General features: G+C 35.0%; 1 protein-coding gene and 1 non-coding gene across 2 annotated transcripts; one reads left to right on the top strand and one right to left on the bottom strand.

The window, feature by feature from the left end:
• On the bottom strand, positions 1 to 10,295 carry LOC125659733 (uncharacterized). Its single transcript, XM_048891501.2, has 10 exons — positions 9,855 to 10,295; positions 8,254 to 8,333; positions 5,911 to 6,155; positions 3,638 to 3,977; positions 3,080 to 3,187; positions 2,674 to 2,914; positions 2,377 to 2,561; positions 2,172 to 2,285; positions 1,777 to 1,962; positions 1 to 1,347 (listed from the first exon to the last, which is right to left on the bottom strand). Exons 2-10 carry the CDS (start codon positions 8,324 to 8,326, stop codon positions 1,313 to 1,315), a joined length of 1,527 nt encoding a protein of 508 aa, XP_048747458.2. The 5' UTR covers positions 8,327 to 8,333; positions 9,855 to 10,295; the 3' UTR covers positions 1 to 1,312.
• A 2,491-nt stretch (positions 10,296 to 12,786) lies between these two features.
• On the top strand, positions 12,787 to 12,862 carry Trnay-aua (transfer RNA tyrosine (anticodon AUA)). The gene has a single exon. It is a non-coding gene; the product is annotated as a tRNA-Tyr (tRNA).
• Positions 12,863 to 20,076: the final 7,214 nt, after the last annotated feature.

The following is a 20,076-nucleotide window of genomic DNA, read 5'->3' as shown; positions in this document are numbered from 1 at the left end:
TTTAAGTAGTCTTTACTTCATTTTATTTCATTTTTAAAAAATTAAACATAACTGACCATGATTTTTCATCAACAGATGCATTGTACATGTAATGCAGTTTAAAGCTATTTTCACAATAACAAGGACATTTTTACACATATTTTAAAATGTGTTATAATGCAGTCTACGAAGAACTGTGTATTGAAGTTAAATATCATTTAATAACTGCATGCCTTTAAAGTGTGGATTTAATATTTCAATGCTTAAAACATTTAAACAATGTGTAATATTTGTGTTACAATTTAACTGTTACATTTTAAACATGATACAGTTTATAAAAATACCCACAATACTGATGAAACAACCAGCCATGTCACAACACAGTACAAAAAATGTTTGTACGATAACACAACAAATTCATTTGTTTTACAACAAAATGCCTTTTAATACTGGCCCAAGTTTAACGAATGGAATAGGCCTCACATGATCTTTGAAGACCAAAAAACACAATGAGTAGAAATGTGGTGAACTATAAAATAAATAGACAATATAAATCATAAATAGGACAAATCTTCTCAGAACAAAACATCAATCTGCAATACCCCTCTACATAACAAAAAGGCAACTCTCTGAAGTATTTTGGGAATTACAACATAGTAACAAAAGCATAGCAAATAACCATAGCAACTATATAACAACAAATCCTATACTGGCATTTTGCTAAATCTTAACAACAGTTACAAAGGTAATGCAATATACACGAGTGAGGTAGATATAGTCAAATTGCCACTAGAAGGTGAGAATGTAAATGAAACTTACAAAAAAAACTCTTCTCAAAAAGGCCTAAAAAGCAAATTCAAATACCAAGCTGTCTTCATTTCCAACATCCCATTAATCATCTCCCCAACTGAAGAGGGAGCTTTAAAACTTCATGTACTAGACTTCTGTTGGTGTGTGTATTATGTGTCTACTATTGCATGTAGTAAAGTATTTTTGTTGTTAGGCGTATTAAAAAAACCGTGAGTTGTGGATTTGATATTTGATGAGTGAACAAGCATTAAAGGGATTTGTATGAAGAAGGTGATGTTGATCAACAAATCACTGTAATATTAGTACCCTATCTATACTCATTATAGAGACAGTACCGGTAGCTTAGACCAAGGTTACTGATATGCTATACAAGTACTTTTCTCCATTGGAAAAAAGCTTATCACATTCAGCACAAGCTGTGGTGGATGCTGGCTGTCTTCACGCTTGGAATGTTTCTGTATACACTGCTGGAATAGTTCACACATACCCAGAATTTTTATCCACTCTTGCTTTTTCTATACTCTCATGACTTTGTTTTATTTCTGTGAGTCCATAATACTGAAAGAAGAATGACAGCTTTGTCAGTTATACAATAAAACTATACCAGAATATACTGTACAGTCCTTATTTACGTGATTGAGTACTTCATGAAATGACTCATATATACGTCAAATCGCGAGAACATAAATTCACGAGAGCTCTGTGGTGTTGATCAAGAAAGTTTACATGTATTTTAGTAATTTAAAAATAAAATGGAATAATCTTCTTTCACAAATGATGCTTCTCACAAAATTATGCAATAATAAAGTCCTCGCATATAATTAGGAATTTACAGCACTCAACTTATTAGAAAGTTTGAAAATACCTTCTGAATTAAATAAAAAATAAATAAATAATACCATATTTATATAGCACCCTTTTCAGTACACTATATATGCTTAAAGGTACTTAAAAGAGTTGGAAGTTTGAGATTTATTCATTCCTTACCCTTTTTACAGGATTTTCCATATTTAGGACAAGAGCATCTTCCAGATGAACAATTCTTCATACAATATCTGAGACATTCATGTTTAGCTTTCTTGCGACATTTTTTCCCAACGTAACCCTCTTTGCATTTGCATTTTCCGGGTTTGACGCATGTTGCAAATGAGCCACAACCTCCCTTGCAAATTGCTGCAATAAAACCAACCAAATACCTGCACATTATATTGCTTAGAAATTATTTAAAAACTTCTGTTCAACATTAAAAATGTGTTTTCAATTGGCAAAAAGAAAAGTATACACAGTACATGTACGAGTTAGGTGCAAATGTTTTCAGCAGAAAAATTGGCAAGTAGTAAATCTTAATCCAAAGGAACTAGAATGTAAATGGTTTAAATTACCTATGTGACATGTGGCCCCCTTGAATCCAGGTTTACATTGGCAGACATTGTGTTTGATACATGTTCCTCCATTTTCACATTTAGCAATACAGAAGGATGGCTTTGGACTTGATACTGCAGGAAAATATATAGACAGTGTTGGAGTTTTCATTGTATACGATACTTTAAAACAAATTATTGAAAATGGGGTGTTTTTCACACTCACCAGATTTATGTTTCTTTTTTCTACAGCAGAGAACTCCTGTGGTGACCCCCTCTTTATAGGAGCAGCTTTTGACCTTGTCCTTGGGTTTGAAAACATCCACCCTGCCCTGAGCCAGACAGGAATTCTTGAAATACCTCATCCTCCCACAATGTCGACCTACCCCTGCCATCCTCCCACTGACGCACCTATCATAAAAATTCTTACGAGTAAGCTTAATCCAAGCTTGACTTTTTTAATCAACATTATGGTTACATGTTAAAACGAAGACATCCAATTAAGCAAGAAGAGACATTTCACCTTTGACATCTGCCCTTTGAGTTTGCAGCATTGTAGGCATAGCAACCTGTAATGTCAAAGATGTCCAACCATGAGAGGTGCTGGAGTGAGGTCTGATCCTGGGGACTACAGACTCTCCAGCCCCTCCTACAGAGACTCTTCCCCTTCCTCACGTGCCCCTCCCACTTCCCTTTACAAGCATGTACATCTCGGTGTATAGCCAACCCTTCTGTGGACCTGTCTCTGCACCCGGATTGAGGTTCTGTAAATCACAAATATGTAAGACGGTGTATATATTTTATTGCCTGCACACAACAATGTTATTGAAATGACTTGTAGTTTAGCTGAAGCTTGAATACTGTAGTTGAGTCATGTGATTCATTCCAGTTCTGTGTATCTGTGTATAACACAGAGAGGTCAGACTTACCCTGTATGATGACTTTGGTACTGGCCATGTCCAGTCCATGTTCATTGACCACTTCACAGCTGTAAAGTCCAGTGTCGGATCTCTTAGGCAGTGTGAAGAGCAGATCACCTGTTGTAAAGTGCAATTGTGCTGTATAGTCACTCAGTAGGAAAAGGGGAACAACTCTTTGAAAGCTTTTTACATATTGTTTCATGTTATATCATGTGTCCTTAGAATTTATCAAATTACTGTAATCCATATATATTCAACACACAATTACTTAAATATCAAAATACATAGTGACAGATTGACGATGTTGATATTTTTTAACAAGGGATAGTCAGCGGATCACAGATCTTGTGGATATACATTGTACCGCGAAGAAATGTTTACATAATATGTATGCTGCATCTGCTAAATCAATGTTAAAAATTGTGGTAATTACAGTACAAAGCAGACTAAAATTAAGTCCAGCACTGTTTTCTGTTGATTAGGTTGGTATCTATTTGTCCAATACCAGATCCAAATCTGGTAAGTTTTGTAACTTTGAATTGTCATTTCTTTTGACCTCTTACAAACCTGACAACAAGATGGAGACCCTGCCATTTCCTCCATCAGAAATCTGCTGTCCATCCTTGTACCAGTGAATGGTAGGTGGGGGTGATCCAGAAGCCTGACAACTCAGTAGAAATACTTTTCCTTCATTGACCAGTAATCTCTCCTGAGGTCTTGCCAGAATTTTGGGTTTTTGACCTGTGACCTTACAGCAGACGACACCTGTGATGTCATTAGTTTGGTGACAGGCGGTATGGAAGTGAGCATCCACACAACAGCTGGCATCGATCCGACCTCCTCGGATACAGGATGTCTGGCCTATATTCTGATGTGGACAATTCTTGCCAATTCCTGCCAAATCATCCTAATTAAAAAACAATTAATGGTTATAGAAGGACATTTCAATTATTGTAGATTTTCTAATTTAAAAGCATTGGGTATATATAGAATATTTTAACTATTGTAAATTGTCTAATTGTTTAATTCTAAAGCTGTGTAGTTAGATGGATGAAAGTTTGAAATTCAAACTTTTTTTTTCATAATAATTTTATTCAAAACTCAGTAGCATTCTAATAAGCAAACTTTAAGTTTATCTCCTTTTTCCCACTGAACACAAAATTTTCTAATGTGAAATATCAAATGGTTTCAAGTTTTGACATTTATATTGTATATAAGCCCCTAATAAATGTGAGGCTAATCAGTTAACCTTGTTAATGAATACAAACTTAAAACATCAAGTCTCTGAAGGTTTCACCCTATTTCCTCAAAATCTTATTATGAGTATTATGGTATAAAAATTTGTTTGATTCTGTTATCTTTGTAACACCAGAAGATGAAATCTGCCACAAAGCCCAGAGAAATGGGTTTAGATGCCATCATTTTAATGTCCGAATTATAGTCACTAAGTAAACTCTGGGGAGCCATATAGATTTATTATAGGACTTCCATCCATAAAACTACCACAAAATCTGTGGACAAATCTCTTGTAGCAGGAGATATTCCGGAAATACGGTCCCAACAGAATCCTTAATAAAGTTCTGTTGCTCTGTGTGGGTCATGAAATTCCAAAGAAAATGGCAACTGTGGCATAAAATACCATTCCTAACTGGCAGACAAAAAAACCAACAAAAAATGGCCAACAGCATGTTTACAATGCTTATCTCAAAAGCCCCGGAAGAATGAAACAATTTTAACGCCTAATTGTCTGATTAGTTAAATTTGTTAGTATTTTGTGGTTATTTCTTTTATACGGAGGAACAATTGCATTCTGTGTAATATGAGGTATTACAATGTGCATCATAACTATAGATTTAAAGTCATGGAATGTATAGTGTTTGTTTTGTTCAATTCCTACCTGAAATCTGTTTAAGTTATGATAACGTTATCAGGTGTTAAACTATTCAGGGTTACTTTTGACAATTTTGTTTTTTTATCACCTTCTCCATCTGGTCTGCCCCCTTGTATTACGAAGCAGTTTTAAAAGTGCACAAGGTTTTAACTCTGTGATGTAATTATGTGAGCTCCCAGTACTAACGTGTTGTTTTTTAAAAATCAAATTTCAAGAATGGGTGTCAAAAATGAGATCTTAAATTGAAATTATCACCTTCTTCAAAATGAGTAATATGATTCATTTGATTCATAATAAATGAAGATGAATTAAAGAGGATATTCAATGATCATCATATTTGTTCCAATTTTTCTGTGGACATGCACTGCACTGAACGTCTAACACAGTCACTATAGGGATTTAGACATCAGTCTGATAGATGTCTCCATGTTCTTCTGGATGGATGCAGAACTTTCTCCTAGTGGCCCCAGTCTGCTTTTCAGCACTAAATGTCAAACATTCCGTAAAGTTTCTAGGTAGGCTAATTGTTATAAATTCACTAAAGTATTTCGCTGGGGTGAATAAGTTCTGCATTTAAATTACCCAAAAAGAAAAGGGTCTGATGGATTGGAATTTAGTGAATGAGGTACAGCCATGGTGCAGTGTAAGTCTAGTTAAAAAAGATATGTCCCCAATGAACTGTAAGTTTGGTCTGGGAGAAATAAGAATTGAAATTGTCCACTAGATACGTAAGGTGTTGCCCAATCTGTATTTATAAGAGCAGATGTTAGCTTTGGAATCATCAAATATTATAAGCATGCTATATATACTCAGATACAGTGGTGGTTCTGGATATGTGCACCACTTTATAATTATGACCTTTTTTCAACAAAGTATAACCGGTATATATCCAGAGCCAATCCACGATAAGTAGAGTGACAGGGGAGACAACTTCAGTATTACAACCTACCCGATCCATGCTGTGTCCACACTCCAGACACCGACCACCATCTTGTGCAGCATTCATGGCAAAGCATCCTGGAACTGAGGTAGCCTGCTTCCAGTGGATTCCACTCAGCATGTGCTGTTCTTCATGGGAACATACACCCCACCCCGGGGCACAAAGATGGCTGGCATTTCTAATGTGGCCTGTCCATGAACCCTTGCATACAGAGACCTGGTCTTCTACCATACTGCTGCCACTTCTTGTACAGCCTGTGGAAGATAATTAGCCAAATAATACTATCTCTATTTCTCTCTCTCTCTCTCTCTTTCACTCTCTTTCTCTCTCTCTCTCCATTCATATTTTAGCATCAAAATGTAAACATTCATAGACTATTTTTAAAATAAGAGTTCATGCATAAATACATTAAAAAAGCCTGTTGTGTTTAAGTATTTATGGGTTTATTACATAAAAAGGATGTTAAATGATGCATTTTACACCGTCAAAATAAAGGAGTAGAAAAAACTGATATGAAATATGTGTATGATATCATGCAACCACTGTAAAACACTACACAATTGCTTCAAAGTAGAAATTTGTAGATGCATATCAGACAGAGAAATTTTACATAATGGTGTGGAAAAAGCCCTTTAAATGATCTCTTAAAAGAATTTTCTCTAAAGTTTCTATGTAAGTTAATAGACTTTGACATATAAAATTTTTCACTCAATTTAAAACTTATTGTACATTCTTTAGACATGAAAAGAAGAAAAAACAGTGAAAAGAAGAACAACCCCACTGTTGGGTTCAGGTAAATTCGTAAGATTTTTCTATATCATTAATACACTGACAAATGAATTTTGAAACATAAATTGGAAAATCCTCTTAGAGATGAAAGTTGCAATTATTGACTCTGATGGGGGTGCATTTTGTTCATAAATGACACTTTATTTCATTAAAGATGACAAACCCCCCTTAAAGTCCAAAGTAACTCTCCTTATTAAATTATTTTTTCCAAAAGGCAGATGCCATTTTAAATTAAGCATATTTGAATGTATGTATACTGTGTCAATAAATTTTCTAAGTAAATGGAATATTCAACTTGCACCTGCCCACCATCGGAAACCCATAAGGCGGACCTTCCGTCAATAAAAATTTATATGAACAAACACAATCAATAGCAGTCGACTTTGAAGTCCCCCATCTTACACATCCAAAATAAACACTGTGCACCTAGAAACAAAATGGTGATCAAAAGATAAGAACTTTCTTTTATTGTAACAAATCTGGCAAAATATAATCCCTATCTCCAATCCCTTTTCTTTTGACTTTTTTTTTATCCCAAATACACAAGGATTAGGCTTGTCCACTACTTGTTTGATGCATTCAACCGACATCTACAGAAAGAAAAAGGGTGTAAATATCAGAAATAATTATTCCTAATTTTATAGCAATGACCTAGAAATGTCCAAATTTTTGTGTAACTGATACTTTTAAACATTTGTATCAATTACATTGTAAAGTTGTAAACTGTAACAAAGAGTCGTCCCTTCTGTAATCCACTAATAAAAGGCCCAATCTACATATACAGGATTTTTTTATGAGAATACAGATTTCTGTGAGACCTGCTACCCTAACGAATGTACAAAAGTCATAATTATCTCCCCCTTGTCTGACTTGTTAATCCCCATAAGTATCTACATTGTATTTTATTTAGTCATTCTCTGCATGGTGTCTAAACCTTAGCATAAAGCCGAAATATCTGCCTGACACTTTATACAGATAATTATGTCACCAACTCCTTGACAGTCAAGATTTTTCACAACCCTTGACAAAAAGCCATTGATTATCTCCCTTGGGTGTCTAAAAATTGCCATATTCTGTACCTTGACAAATCCGAAGATTACATTTGTACTTGTAATATGTCGTTTTTCATAGCTGACCTATTGATATCTGTTACTAAAGGGCTTGTAATCTACTAGTCTATAACTTCGTAGACAGTGTGTTAACACAAAAAAAAATCGTATAACATATATACTCTGATAATCCCCAAATCTTGTATCACTTCTGCTTATTTTTTCTCCATTATAAATTTGACAAATTCTCCTATTACAGTGTTGGATAGCCAATCACGAAAGCTATTTTAGACAGTATATTTCAATCTTTATATGATAAGCACACACATACACACACACAAATACATATACACACAGACACATGTACAAAACAGAGATGAATGTGAAATATGACCAAAAATATTCTAATAATACATTTGGCATGCAAATATCAAACAGAGCCGCAATATATTAAATGAGATTCTGCAAGCGTGTGCAGAAGACATATCAACTGTCAGAATGAATATACGGTTACCTGTGCTTTGTGAGTAGACCCCGCAAACCACTGTACACAGAATCAGCATCACACAAAGGCTAAGTAGTGCCATCTTCTATCTGTCAAAACACAGCCATTACGTCAAGAAGTGAGAAGATGTACATCACAACCCCCCCCCAAAAAAATGCCTCCGCATCATAAATCAGGTGTAATATGAGGAACAGTACTCTCAAAATTTTGAGATTACATACACAATGCTTCCTCCACTTCCTAATTGTTTAGAAATATTTTTGAAATGATTTCAAGAGCTTAGAGCTTTGATATAGAAGGCATAAAAAAAAGATAATTCTGATTTAATTAGGTGGCAACATTTTCCCTTTACCATGCACCTGTGATGTTTAAGCCTTTAAAACTTCGTTTATTTCTCCCCAAAAATAAATTTCCATTCAGTAATGACTGCAGCGAATGTGTTTACAATATGGTTATCATATTGCAGTGCAATAAATTTCCTGTAATTGCAAATGTCGCAGCAAAGAGGTTAGGAGTGGGCCAATTTCTTAACAGTTGCAGCCAATAAATTTTAAAAAACATCTCTTACAAGCCTTCAGGTAGTTTAAGTTTCTCAATCTGGAAATTTCAACCTCTTGAAAAGAGCAAATCTGAGGAGATCATGAAATTTATAAAAATATTGAATGGTATTAGAATTTTAACCCTATCAAGTCAGATTATGCCAATACACTTGTGAGAATGGGATAACAGTTATTTGGAGACAAAAATCTTTAAAACCTACTTCACACAAGAAAAGCAACAAACAGATAACAATAGGTGCCAACTCATTTCATTTCACCTTTAAACTTTTATTTTCGTTAAATTTTCGAAAGATTGGGAGGGAATTAAAATACACAACCATGATTATTCCTATCAAAATATTTGCCATTGGATTTGTGGCTTTGAACAAACTTTTCACTTCAAATTTTAAACTCATTTCAAACTTCTTTAAATTTCCTTTAGAATTTTAATCTATGATAACATCTGCAAATTGGTCATCTAAAATTCGATGAATGATTACTTGATTCAATATTTTCAATGAACTGGAAGACAGCTATCATTAGAGGTATTTTGGGTATGATTTCATTTCCAAAAAGAACGTGTTCATTTTTTTTTCCATTCATATATGCCCAGCAGAAAATCCCTTAAAAGAAATTTAATTCTGTTCCAAATGTGTTGTTTTAGAGTTTGTTTTATTGATGAATAAGATCTGAAAATATATCTATGTAAACAGCATTGACTTTCCATAAACACTGTGAATCAGAGTTAAAAGGATTCGAAATGAATGATTAAATAGTCTGAAGAGGTTCAACATTTGTATTGGTAAAATTCCTATTAGTAAATCAAATATCAAATTTACAAAAGAGTCAAAGATCAACCATATTAAATAATACACTTGAACATCATACAACTTTAAAAGACAGTCGAAAAGAGTAAATAAACTTTTATTCAAATGTTTAAAATTTGTGTTTTTGTTGAACCCATTAAAATTTGAAGGAAACTATGAAAATTAATTCAAATTTCAAATTAGTCAATTATTTGAGAAAAATTAAGATTTGCATAAACATTTTCAAGCTTCCCCCTTTTTTTACCTGAGAAAATACTTTTTAAGCAGAATATCCTTGAAGACTGAAATCCAGTGAGGCGCATTAGAAAGTCACTGTTAAACAAAAGTGAGCTAATCCATTGCTCCCAAGAATCAACACAATATATAATTCCTCCAATGTTAATCAATCAGTATATCAAAGCAGCCTAAACTGCAGTACAGCAAAAGTCAACTATAAAAATCAAAAGCAGATCATCTCAGTTTAAATACTTGGACTGACTGCATGTTGTATCATATAGCGCTAGCATTTAAACTCCCCTTGTCTCAGTATACACAGAGAAACAACTTATACCAGCACAACGATAGAAATCTACACCTTACGCCGTCTGCCTCTTTTTCAGTCGACAACAAAATTGTCCTTTAAATTAGTCGGAAGACAATATGGTCGAGAATGTGGTTCCAAATTGAACGACATCTCCATCAAGTGCTTTAATGACCCGCCAAAGAAAAAAAAAATCAAATTTCTGGGCAGAAGACAAAATTCTGTCAAAAGTGTTAAAGGGTCCACCATGTTTTGGTAATAAGTAGCAGACAGTGGAGAGCCGCTCTATCTACATGCATTGATGGTTTCTCAAAGCTAATAAAAAGATATGAATACTTTATGTCAGTACTTTGTGATGAAGACTAATATTTAAATGATACCTAGGTTAAGTGTTGTCATATCATACCATCATAAGATGGAATCAATCCACTAGTGTCATTGTGTGGCCAATCTGATTGCCTTAATTAAATTATTACATGTCAACATGTACATGGAAACAAAAAGATTATTTGCACAAGAAATGGGTAAATTGCAGCTTTAAGCGGACATATTCTAAAGGTGGTTAACATAGCAGAACCTCATAAAAGGACAAAACTAACATTATCAATATTTTATGCAAAACCAAGAGATAGTCTGGATTCTGGCCACAGAAGTCAATAAGTTTAAATTGTTTGCACTCAAATGAAGAATAAATGAATCTAATTATAAAATGTGTCTATATATTGATTGCAAATACAGCATAAACTTTAATTTCAGTATAGATTTAAACCTTAATTTCCAATTTCTTTTTCACTGCTGTTATGAAAATATAATGTTGATGCAGCACTGCACAAAACATATTAAATTTTATTCTCAAAAATGACCAGATATCAAGCCATACACATATATACTTAGAAATATACATCAGTTACATTACATGTAAGTGTGTATATGCAAATGGAAATCATTTTGTTACTCACCTCTCTATGAAGCTTAAATGATTTGCACTTTGCATCCTTGTTCTGCAGATTTGTGTGGTTTAATCAATGATTTCCAGCTTCAACTGACCACCATCCACTTCCACTCTGACAATGCTAGTACACTTTGAAAATCTGCAGATTCCGTGCATTTATCAGGAATTAGTAATACAGTATGCACTGGCCTTACACACACCCCCCCTGAAGTATCACCGCTAAAGCGTTTGATATTATAGAGTTAGGATTTTAAAATGGTACATACAGTTTTTGCTAAGGATTTGAGGAATGCAAGTTATATACTGCAGCAACAGAAGTGACTGTTTGATAAGTACCTGCCAGAGTTACTGACCTTGGCTACCTGTGGAGTAAATTGCCTGGCTTAAGTGGGAAACATTTGGAGACTATTAGATCCATGGTTAGATGCAATTCATCATGGTCTATTGAGGAATTAGGAGATGAAAGCAAGATCATAGAGAGAACAAGAATTAGTTTATATTGTCATTATATAAGGAAACAGAATTTGGTTGTATGGTATTTTTATGTCTATCATTAGGAAACATTGAAAATGGCAGGTATAAATTCAGTTGCCCAGAATCTGAAAGATGATATCGATGATGATATCGATGATGATGATGATTAAGCAAAATACTATAAGATACGCCAACATATTGCAACTCTACAATGTACTATATAGTCATTTTGATGATTACAGCAGCAGTACTAATGAGATTAATCAGCCAGTAGATATAGAGGAAATGTAAATCCCGGCGTTTAACAGGTACCCCGAGAAAACAAATAATCCATAGTTTGTAGATTATGTGGCGCTGATGACTGAGAGCAAAAATGTGAAGTTTTCAGTGTTGATTATATGTCTAGCCACACCTCTTCAAATGTTCACCTTTCAACAATTTATATTTCATCAAAACATCAGATTTGTGTGTTCCATGGCTGCATGAAAAGAAGAAGATTAAAATTTCCTTAGATAGGGATGTATCTATTCTTGACACTGCTTCAGCTCTCAAGACTGGTGAAAGTGTAATTTTCTTACAGGAAGTGGGGTTTTTTTTGGTTATAAATCTTGATGATTCAGACAGAATTAAGAAATTACTGTGGCATCCTGTTATTTTTCATAGTTATAACAGCAACTATATGTATGCATCCAAATAATGCAATATTTGAAAAAAAGAAGAAATATGATACACAACATAACATCCAACTGTTTGATGGACAGCTGGAATCCAACCCACAATCCCACATTACTTTACCCACAATCCCACATTACTTTACCCACAATCCCACATTACTTTACCCACAATCCCACCTTACTTTACCCACAATTAATCCCACATTACTTTACCCACAATTAATCCCACATTACTTTACCCACAATCCCACAATCCATATGATATGGGGTACTCTTATACTAATGTAGTAATTAGGGTTATACGGACCGTGGATATCGACCTGGGCAGCTCAGTGGTTAGAGCACCTGACTAGTAATGCAGGGGGTTCGATTCCCGGTCCAACCAAAGATTTTCTCTCTCCTACATATACTACATTTGGCGCCGTTGACCACCCTTGCACGCCAGTATGTCCTGCCAGGGGCAAAAAGAACCTGGGTTGTGTGTGTCTTCAAGGGCGAAGACAAATTTAAAGGAGAGAGGAATGTAGTAATTAGGGCTATACAGACCATGGATATCGGCCTGGGTAGCTCAGTGGTTAGAGCACCTGACTATAGTAATGCAGGGGTCCCGAGTTCGATTCCCGGTCCAGCCAAAGATTTTCTCCTCTCTCCTATATATACTACACTAATTAATATAAGCTAATTTTACTCTTATCTGCAACAAATTACACATGGTGTGATGGCCAGTCAACAGGTGATGCTTTCTCCTCCCAGGCACTATGCACCTGATTCCACCTCTGGTGTTTCTAGGGGTCCATGTTAGCCCTACTCTCAGTTTAGTGTATTCTCTATGGTATATTTATGAGATTGATCACTGCCCTTATCTTAACTTTTTAATATATCTATACTCATCAGTTTTCATTACTTTAGAGTTTTTTTTCTGGATACAGCATCTTCCAGAGTTCTGGAACATTGCTGAGAGATGTGCATTATATGACTGTACAGGTGTGTGCATTTAGATCTTTTGCTCTAATGACGTAAAACATTCACTGAAATCTGAGAAAGACAGATAATGTTTTGAAAGGTTACTGTCAGGAAAAAGAGTTGTCGGAGTTGATGATATACCTGCAAATCAAAAATGAATGAATGGAGCACCCTTGGGTCTGTCAACTGTGAGAAATATTCAATGCTGCACAAGGCATATCAAGGTAGATTATTATATCAGATAATGCCCGGAAGAATCACCTTTCAACCTTCTATAATTCAATCATAAGATGTCTCCCTTTTTTATTTGTATTTTATGTTAAAAAATTTTGGCATTTACATATTTCAGAAAGAGCCCAGGAAGTAGGACTTGGATCATTCAATGATATGGTTGTGGCCGTTTTAAATTTTATTTATTTACTAAAACTTTTGATTTTTTAAAAAAATTATATGACATCCTCCAGCACATAAATGATCATTTTAAAAAACGCAATGATTTAAAGAGTCTTAATAATAATTCAATCATCGCACATTTGATAAAAATAGTATAAAAGGTTAAGTGGTTGGAACTCTTCTTTTGTAAGAGGTGGGAATTGAATAGTCCATAGGCTTCCCTAACAGTTTGGTGTTTGATGTATCTTTTGACAGTTTGATAGATATCAAATGCTGCCATCCAACAGCGTTTTGTTTTCGTTGGCCAAAAAAAGCCCCAAATTCTATACTGAGCAAATAAAAATCAAATTCTGCCTTGTATAATCCACTTATAGAGAGCTCATTGACTTTTTATTTTGCTTTCATTTCTATTGAGCCAAGTTTGGGCTATTAGAAAAGGACGAAATGGGGTATTTATCATTTTGAAAAGTCATCCTAAATTCATGTGTCATTTTCATTCTTTTCAGTGTTGATTAATAAATTCACTTCATACTAGGTTTGACAAATATTTTTCGTGCTCCATTTAAATGTAAACACATTCCCTCGGAAGCTCATTCCAGCAGACATTATTCCACAAGAGTCACCCACTGTTTTAGTGGAATAAGAATATCGTCAAGGTGTTTGATTTCCTTTTCAAATGATGAAAGGGGATAGAGTAAAAGTTGTCAAAAAGCTGGATTTTAAGGTATCATAGTGTGACCGTCTGCAAATAAAATACCTGCCTTATAGCACCTTATGTATGAAATCTCTCTCCTGACTGCTCTTAAGAGTCCTTGGATTTATAGGATTAAAACAATCCCAATCTCCTATCAAAACCATTCATGTAAATTAATTGTTTAATACCCATATTCTCTTTAGGTCGTGTTAATTGGAAATACTCTGATCAAGTGTGAAAGAAACATGTGGAGATATATATTTTTCTCTACCTATCAAATCTTCATTCATGATAATACTTTATAACCCCAGTCCAGGATTAGGAGCTTGCCTGAAAACACAAGCGGCATTACAATGTTTTGAATTTGAGTCAGATTAAAAGGCATTTGCAATCAGACTTAAATGATTTATTTTTTAAAAATCTCTAAGGCTATGAATTTTCAACAGAATAACTAGATTTCAGCAGAAGCTCTGTACAGTAATAACATGTATAGAAATGAGAAGAACAGAAAAGTTCTGCATTGAAAGGAAAACTAAAAAGCATTTTGATTTAATCTCACTTTCTAATCACATTCATCGCACTTGATTGCACTCAGAACTTGGACATGACAAAATATAACTATTGTATAAGAATTCTGTATTTTTCTTATGAAAGGACTATCTGCGATAAAGGCAGTATTTTGCTCTCAGTATTGCATTCCTTGTCATTAAGGGTGCAATCACTGTCAAAGTACAAGGTAATTCAACTTCTTATTGTCTTATCTAAAGTGATATATAAAGCACAAAATAATAGGCTTACATGAATTTTTTAATCATTTCCAATCAATTCTTACAAAACTCCAGACATAGTTAATTTTGGAAATTCTCCATAAATGTACTATCTCCTTAACTAAATCAACATTTATTTTTTTCTGAAAGTAACACCAGCATTTATTTGTCTATGAAAATAAACTGCCTTTCAATCCTTCAGGGAGAAGGCTTCCAGAAGTTAAAGATCTTGAATATGCCTGGTTCCAACTGTTTCTATTATAAAGTTATATAAAATATATTCACATTAATTCTTATTTATTGTAAATAATCTCAGCGTTTTTTATGGGGGTTGGGGAGGTTTCATCTTAATTTTCACCTTAAATCTGATTTTTTTTAATGAAGTTTCCCCCAAATGAATGACAATATGTTTTTACTTACTCTATTAAGCATATAAGTAAATCTCCATCTGGACTAAATATTTCATCACTGGACAAACTCTGAAGTGTAGCTATTGGACTGAACATTTCATCACTGGACTAACTGTCAAATGTAGCTACTGGACTGAACATTTCATCACTGGACTAACTGTCAAATGTACCTACTGGACTGAACATTTCATCACTGGACTAACTGTCAAATGTACCTACTGGACTGAACATTTCATCACTGGACTAGTAATGGTCAAATGTAGCTACTGGACTGAATATTTCATCACTGGACTAGTAACTGTCAAATGTACCTACTGAGCAGCTGAATTCACACTTACAGTAAAACACGGTTACAGTGAACACACTTAAAATGAATTCACACTTACAGTAAAACATGGTTACAGTTACCTACTGGACTGTACATTTCATCACTGGACTAACTGTCAAATGTAGCTACTGGACTGAACATTTCATCACTGGACTAGTAATGGTCAAATGTAGCTACTGGACTGAATATTTCATCACTGGACTAGTAACTGTCAAACGTAGCTATTGGACTGAACATTTCATCACTGGACTAACTGTCAAATGTACCTACTGGACTGAACATTTCATCACTGGACTGTCAAATGTAGCTATTGGACTGAACATTTCATCACTGGACTAGTAACTGTCAAATGTACCTACGGAGCAGCTGAATTCACACTTACAGTAAAACACGGTTACAGTGAACACACTTAAAATGAATTCACACTTACAGTAAAACATGGTTACAGTGAACACGCTTATAATGAATTCACACTTACAGTAAAACATGGTTACAGTGAATATGCTTATAATGAATTCACGCTTACAGTAAAACACGGTTACAGTGAACATGCTTATAATGAATTCACACTTACAGTAAAACACGGTTACAGTTAATATGCTTATAATGAATTCACACTTCCAGTAAAACGCGCTTACAGTTAACATCCTTATGAAGCAAAATTGTTTGTCCCCAGCACTTTGCTATAAGCATGTTTTACTGTATATGGACTACTGGCCTTATCACAGCAAAGACCCATTCTATACGCTTCCATGTAAAGAGAAGAGATTCCGTCAATTTATGACCAGCTGTAAAGCACACATTCTATAACTAGTGACCCATGGGCCACAATGCTCACCCGAGCCATCTTGCCCAGAATTACCAATAAACCAAGGTTTGCTATGTTACATTACATGACACAAGCACCTTGAATATCATTTTTACAACCTGCATTTATGCTGCAAATTAGAACTTGCCGATTTTATTATACATTTTACAAATGTCAGTGTATGAAGAGTGGGCCCAGTCTGGTTTATGGGTCATTATCTATACAACCCTGTACTACAATGCACCATCGCCTAGATTCTTAATTATAGAAGTTTTTTCCTGTCTTTCACAATAAAGAAAGTCCAAACAGCCCTGGCCTGGACCTAAGAGGCAAGGACTGAACACATGCACCTAATCTACACTATGAGGATGCTGCGGTTTAATCATTTCTAGAAAGGGAGAATTTCAAATCCTGTATAAAACTGCAAGTCCTCCAGACAAGCAAACCCAACACAGCACTACATGAAGCTGTTTCATGCAGAATTGGCAGACGACTATTCCCCCTGCACATGGAATTCACATTGTAGCCTTGCTGTGAGAAGATCCCTATCTGTTTTAATAAAAAAAAACTTCAAACCCTGTTTTCTAATCTCGACATTCCAAAAGTTATGTACCGTATACATCTATTCTCTTCTTGACTGAAATAAATGCAGTTTAAACTGACCCCTCATTATGGTCCTGTAATGATGTAGGACCCACCATTTAAAAACAAGAGGCCCATGAACTGGATGTCGTGGGGGAGCGGGGGATTTAAGGGAGGGGCAAAATATTATCACTACTTCTAATTCCATTACAAAACCACTGTCTGAACTGACTGTATTTCTAAGATTTTAATGTTACCATTACCTCTAGCCCCGTGGGGATCCGGTTTAACAGTGCCCCTTGCTTGTCGTAAGAGGCGACTAAATGGGGCGGTCCTTCAGATGAGACCACGAAAACCGAGACGCTGTGTCACAGCAGGTATGGCACGATATTAAGATCACTCCCTGCTCAAAGGCCGTAAGCGCCGAGCATAGGCCAAAATTATGTATCCCTTCACCAGCAATGGTGACGTCTCCATATGAGTGGAAAATTTTCGAATATACCACCAATCAACCGTCTCTCCATTACATTTCTGACCTATATTTCTTTGAACCACTGACCTTGGCAAAATGACCTTGGTCTAGGGTTATTACACACTATCTGGTCAATGAGCAGTCATGATTGATTGCAATCGCAAAGAAATTTCCTCAACAATTTTAGTAGTGACTTATCGGTACTTGTTCGGAATCAAAAATATTTTTAAATATTCGGTACAGTTACTTTACATGACTTACCGTAAGTATTTAGCCCATCCAGGGGTTTCAGTCCTTACCAAGGGGTGTTGATTTCATAAATTTGGTAGAGCCGTCCATTTCTATTACAGACTGTTTACATTTCCAGCGTTTTCGCCTTCAATATCTTTACGAATTGAAATGATAGCCATTTCCTCATGAATAGGGAAAATGTGCGTATGAATCTTGATAAATATAGTACAACAGCTAGGGATATCCCGATAAATATAGTACAACAGCTAGGGATATCCCAATAAATATAGTACAACAGCTAGGGATATCCCGATAAATATAGTACAACAGCTAGGGATATCCCGATAAATATAGTACAACAGCTAGGGATATCCCGACAGAAATGAAAGTAAAATGTGAATATAAAAGATCAATTTCATTTTTTGAAAATACACGAGAGCATGAAGATCAACGCTTCACACACACTTAAATAAAATTTAGTTTGTCCACTGCATGTTCAGGAGTTAAGAGGAGCATTTTTAAAAATCACATCACTCCCAAGGGCCCCAAAGGGACAACTACCATGGAATTCCCATTTCGTCTTTTCTAACTTTTCCAATTTTTATTATTTCTTACATGTGATAATCCTGTGAAAAGGATATGATCCATTTAAACAACTTGAAACCCTTTACCAAGGGATGCTTTGCTCCAAGTTTGGTTAAATTTGAACATGTGGTTCGTGATAAGAGGGTGAAAATTTGAACAGACGTTGATCAAACAGTCGCCGTTCAGGTAAACTTAAAAAGTAGACTAACAGCGATCCTTTAGTCCTCCGTGGTCCCTCTCTGACTGGGTGATGGGGATTTAGAAGAAAAAAAACAACCTTGAAATTGTCTATACTCTTACATGAAATTTTTTTTCTGCAAATATAGAATCGAACCTTGTTACCCAAGCTCTCTCTCTCTCTCTCTCTCTCTCTCTCTCTCTCTTCCAATATTGAACAAGTAACATAATGCTCAAATACCATGTGTACTTTTACGTTTTCGATTGATTAGAATATCTATATTTTTGTTTATACTGTCCACCCACAAGTCATTTCTCGCCATTGTCACTAAAACTATATCCTTCTTTATCAAGTTGCATGCTGCTAAATTGAATAAAATCGTTCATTTTCGCATATCGGTGTCAATTTTTCTCATTTGATAGTCTCGACATAAATGAACTATTCTACATTTAAACTAATGTGTAATTTCCGTAAGTTTGATTTTGCTGTCTCATTTTCTATTGATACACAGGAGCGCAGAAATTCGCCCCCACACCACATAAAAATGCCACAGACGTAGAAATCGTTATTTACTTTGATCCATAATTACGGACAAAGCATACACTTTTACATTGCTAAATCAAAAATTTGTTTCATTGTTAAAATCGGAATGAAATACCTAACCGTGATTTAGGTGAGAGAGTGGTGTGAACATGAACCCCCTTTGAGATTTTCTTTATCCTCTTTAAGCCCCCACGGACAGCCAACTTAAGAATTATGACAAGTTTTTTTTCACCCCATTGTGCACCACATTTTATTCTTTTGAACTCGTCGTCTGCGACAGGTGCACTGCTCTATGACCAAACATTGTTTGTGTTGACATACAGTGTAACTACGAATCAGTCTTCCATTGATCAAATAAATATTTAGCTTTTGATTTTTAAATGAAATATGATTCATCTCGAAAGTAGGCCCATACACCAAATATTCTGTTCAAAGAGCGATAACTCCTACCTATTCCTTGCAGTGTTAACTTTTTTTTTTTAACAATTGTGCTCCATGCAGAGCTGTATTGAAATAAAGTTTCGGAGATGGCCGAAGCCGCTAGGTTTCTTCTCTTAACAGAAATTTATGAAATAAAATTTCACCTGGAATAAACGAGATCAGCCTTTTTTTCATCATTCCTTCTAGAAAGAAGAGAGATCCCCTCCCCCTGTCAGCCCTAGGGTCCGTCTGGGGCCGAAACTGCTGCTTATATTTTCATCTATTTTTTTTTTTTACCAGAACCAATATTTCATTACACGCCAGTTTCACAAAAATAAGTAAAATAGTATTGTTCATTGTAAACAAAGTCCATAATAAATCGTAGTTACATGTATGTGTAAATGTAGTTTACGAAGCGTAAACAATACGTTTTCATTTGTGACAGATGAAAATCTTTATGATTGAGAAATTG

The sequence above is a fragment of the Ostrea edulis genome, chromosome 9 (genome assembly GCF_947568905.1).
Source record: "Ostrea edulis chromosome 9, xbOstEdul1.1, whole genome shotgun sequence".
In the NCBI taxonomy this organism is placed as follows: domain Eukaryota; kingdom Metazoa; phylum Mollusca; class Bivalvia; order Ostreida; family Ostreidae; genus Ostrea; species Ostrea edulis.
Note: the sequence above shows the minus strand (reverse complement) of the source record. Positions and strands in the feature narration are given on the sequence as shown.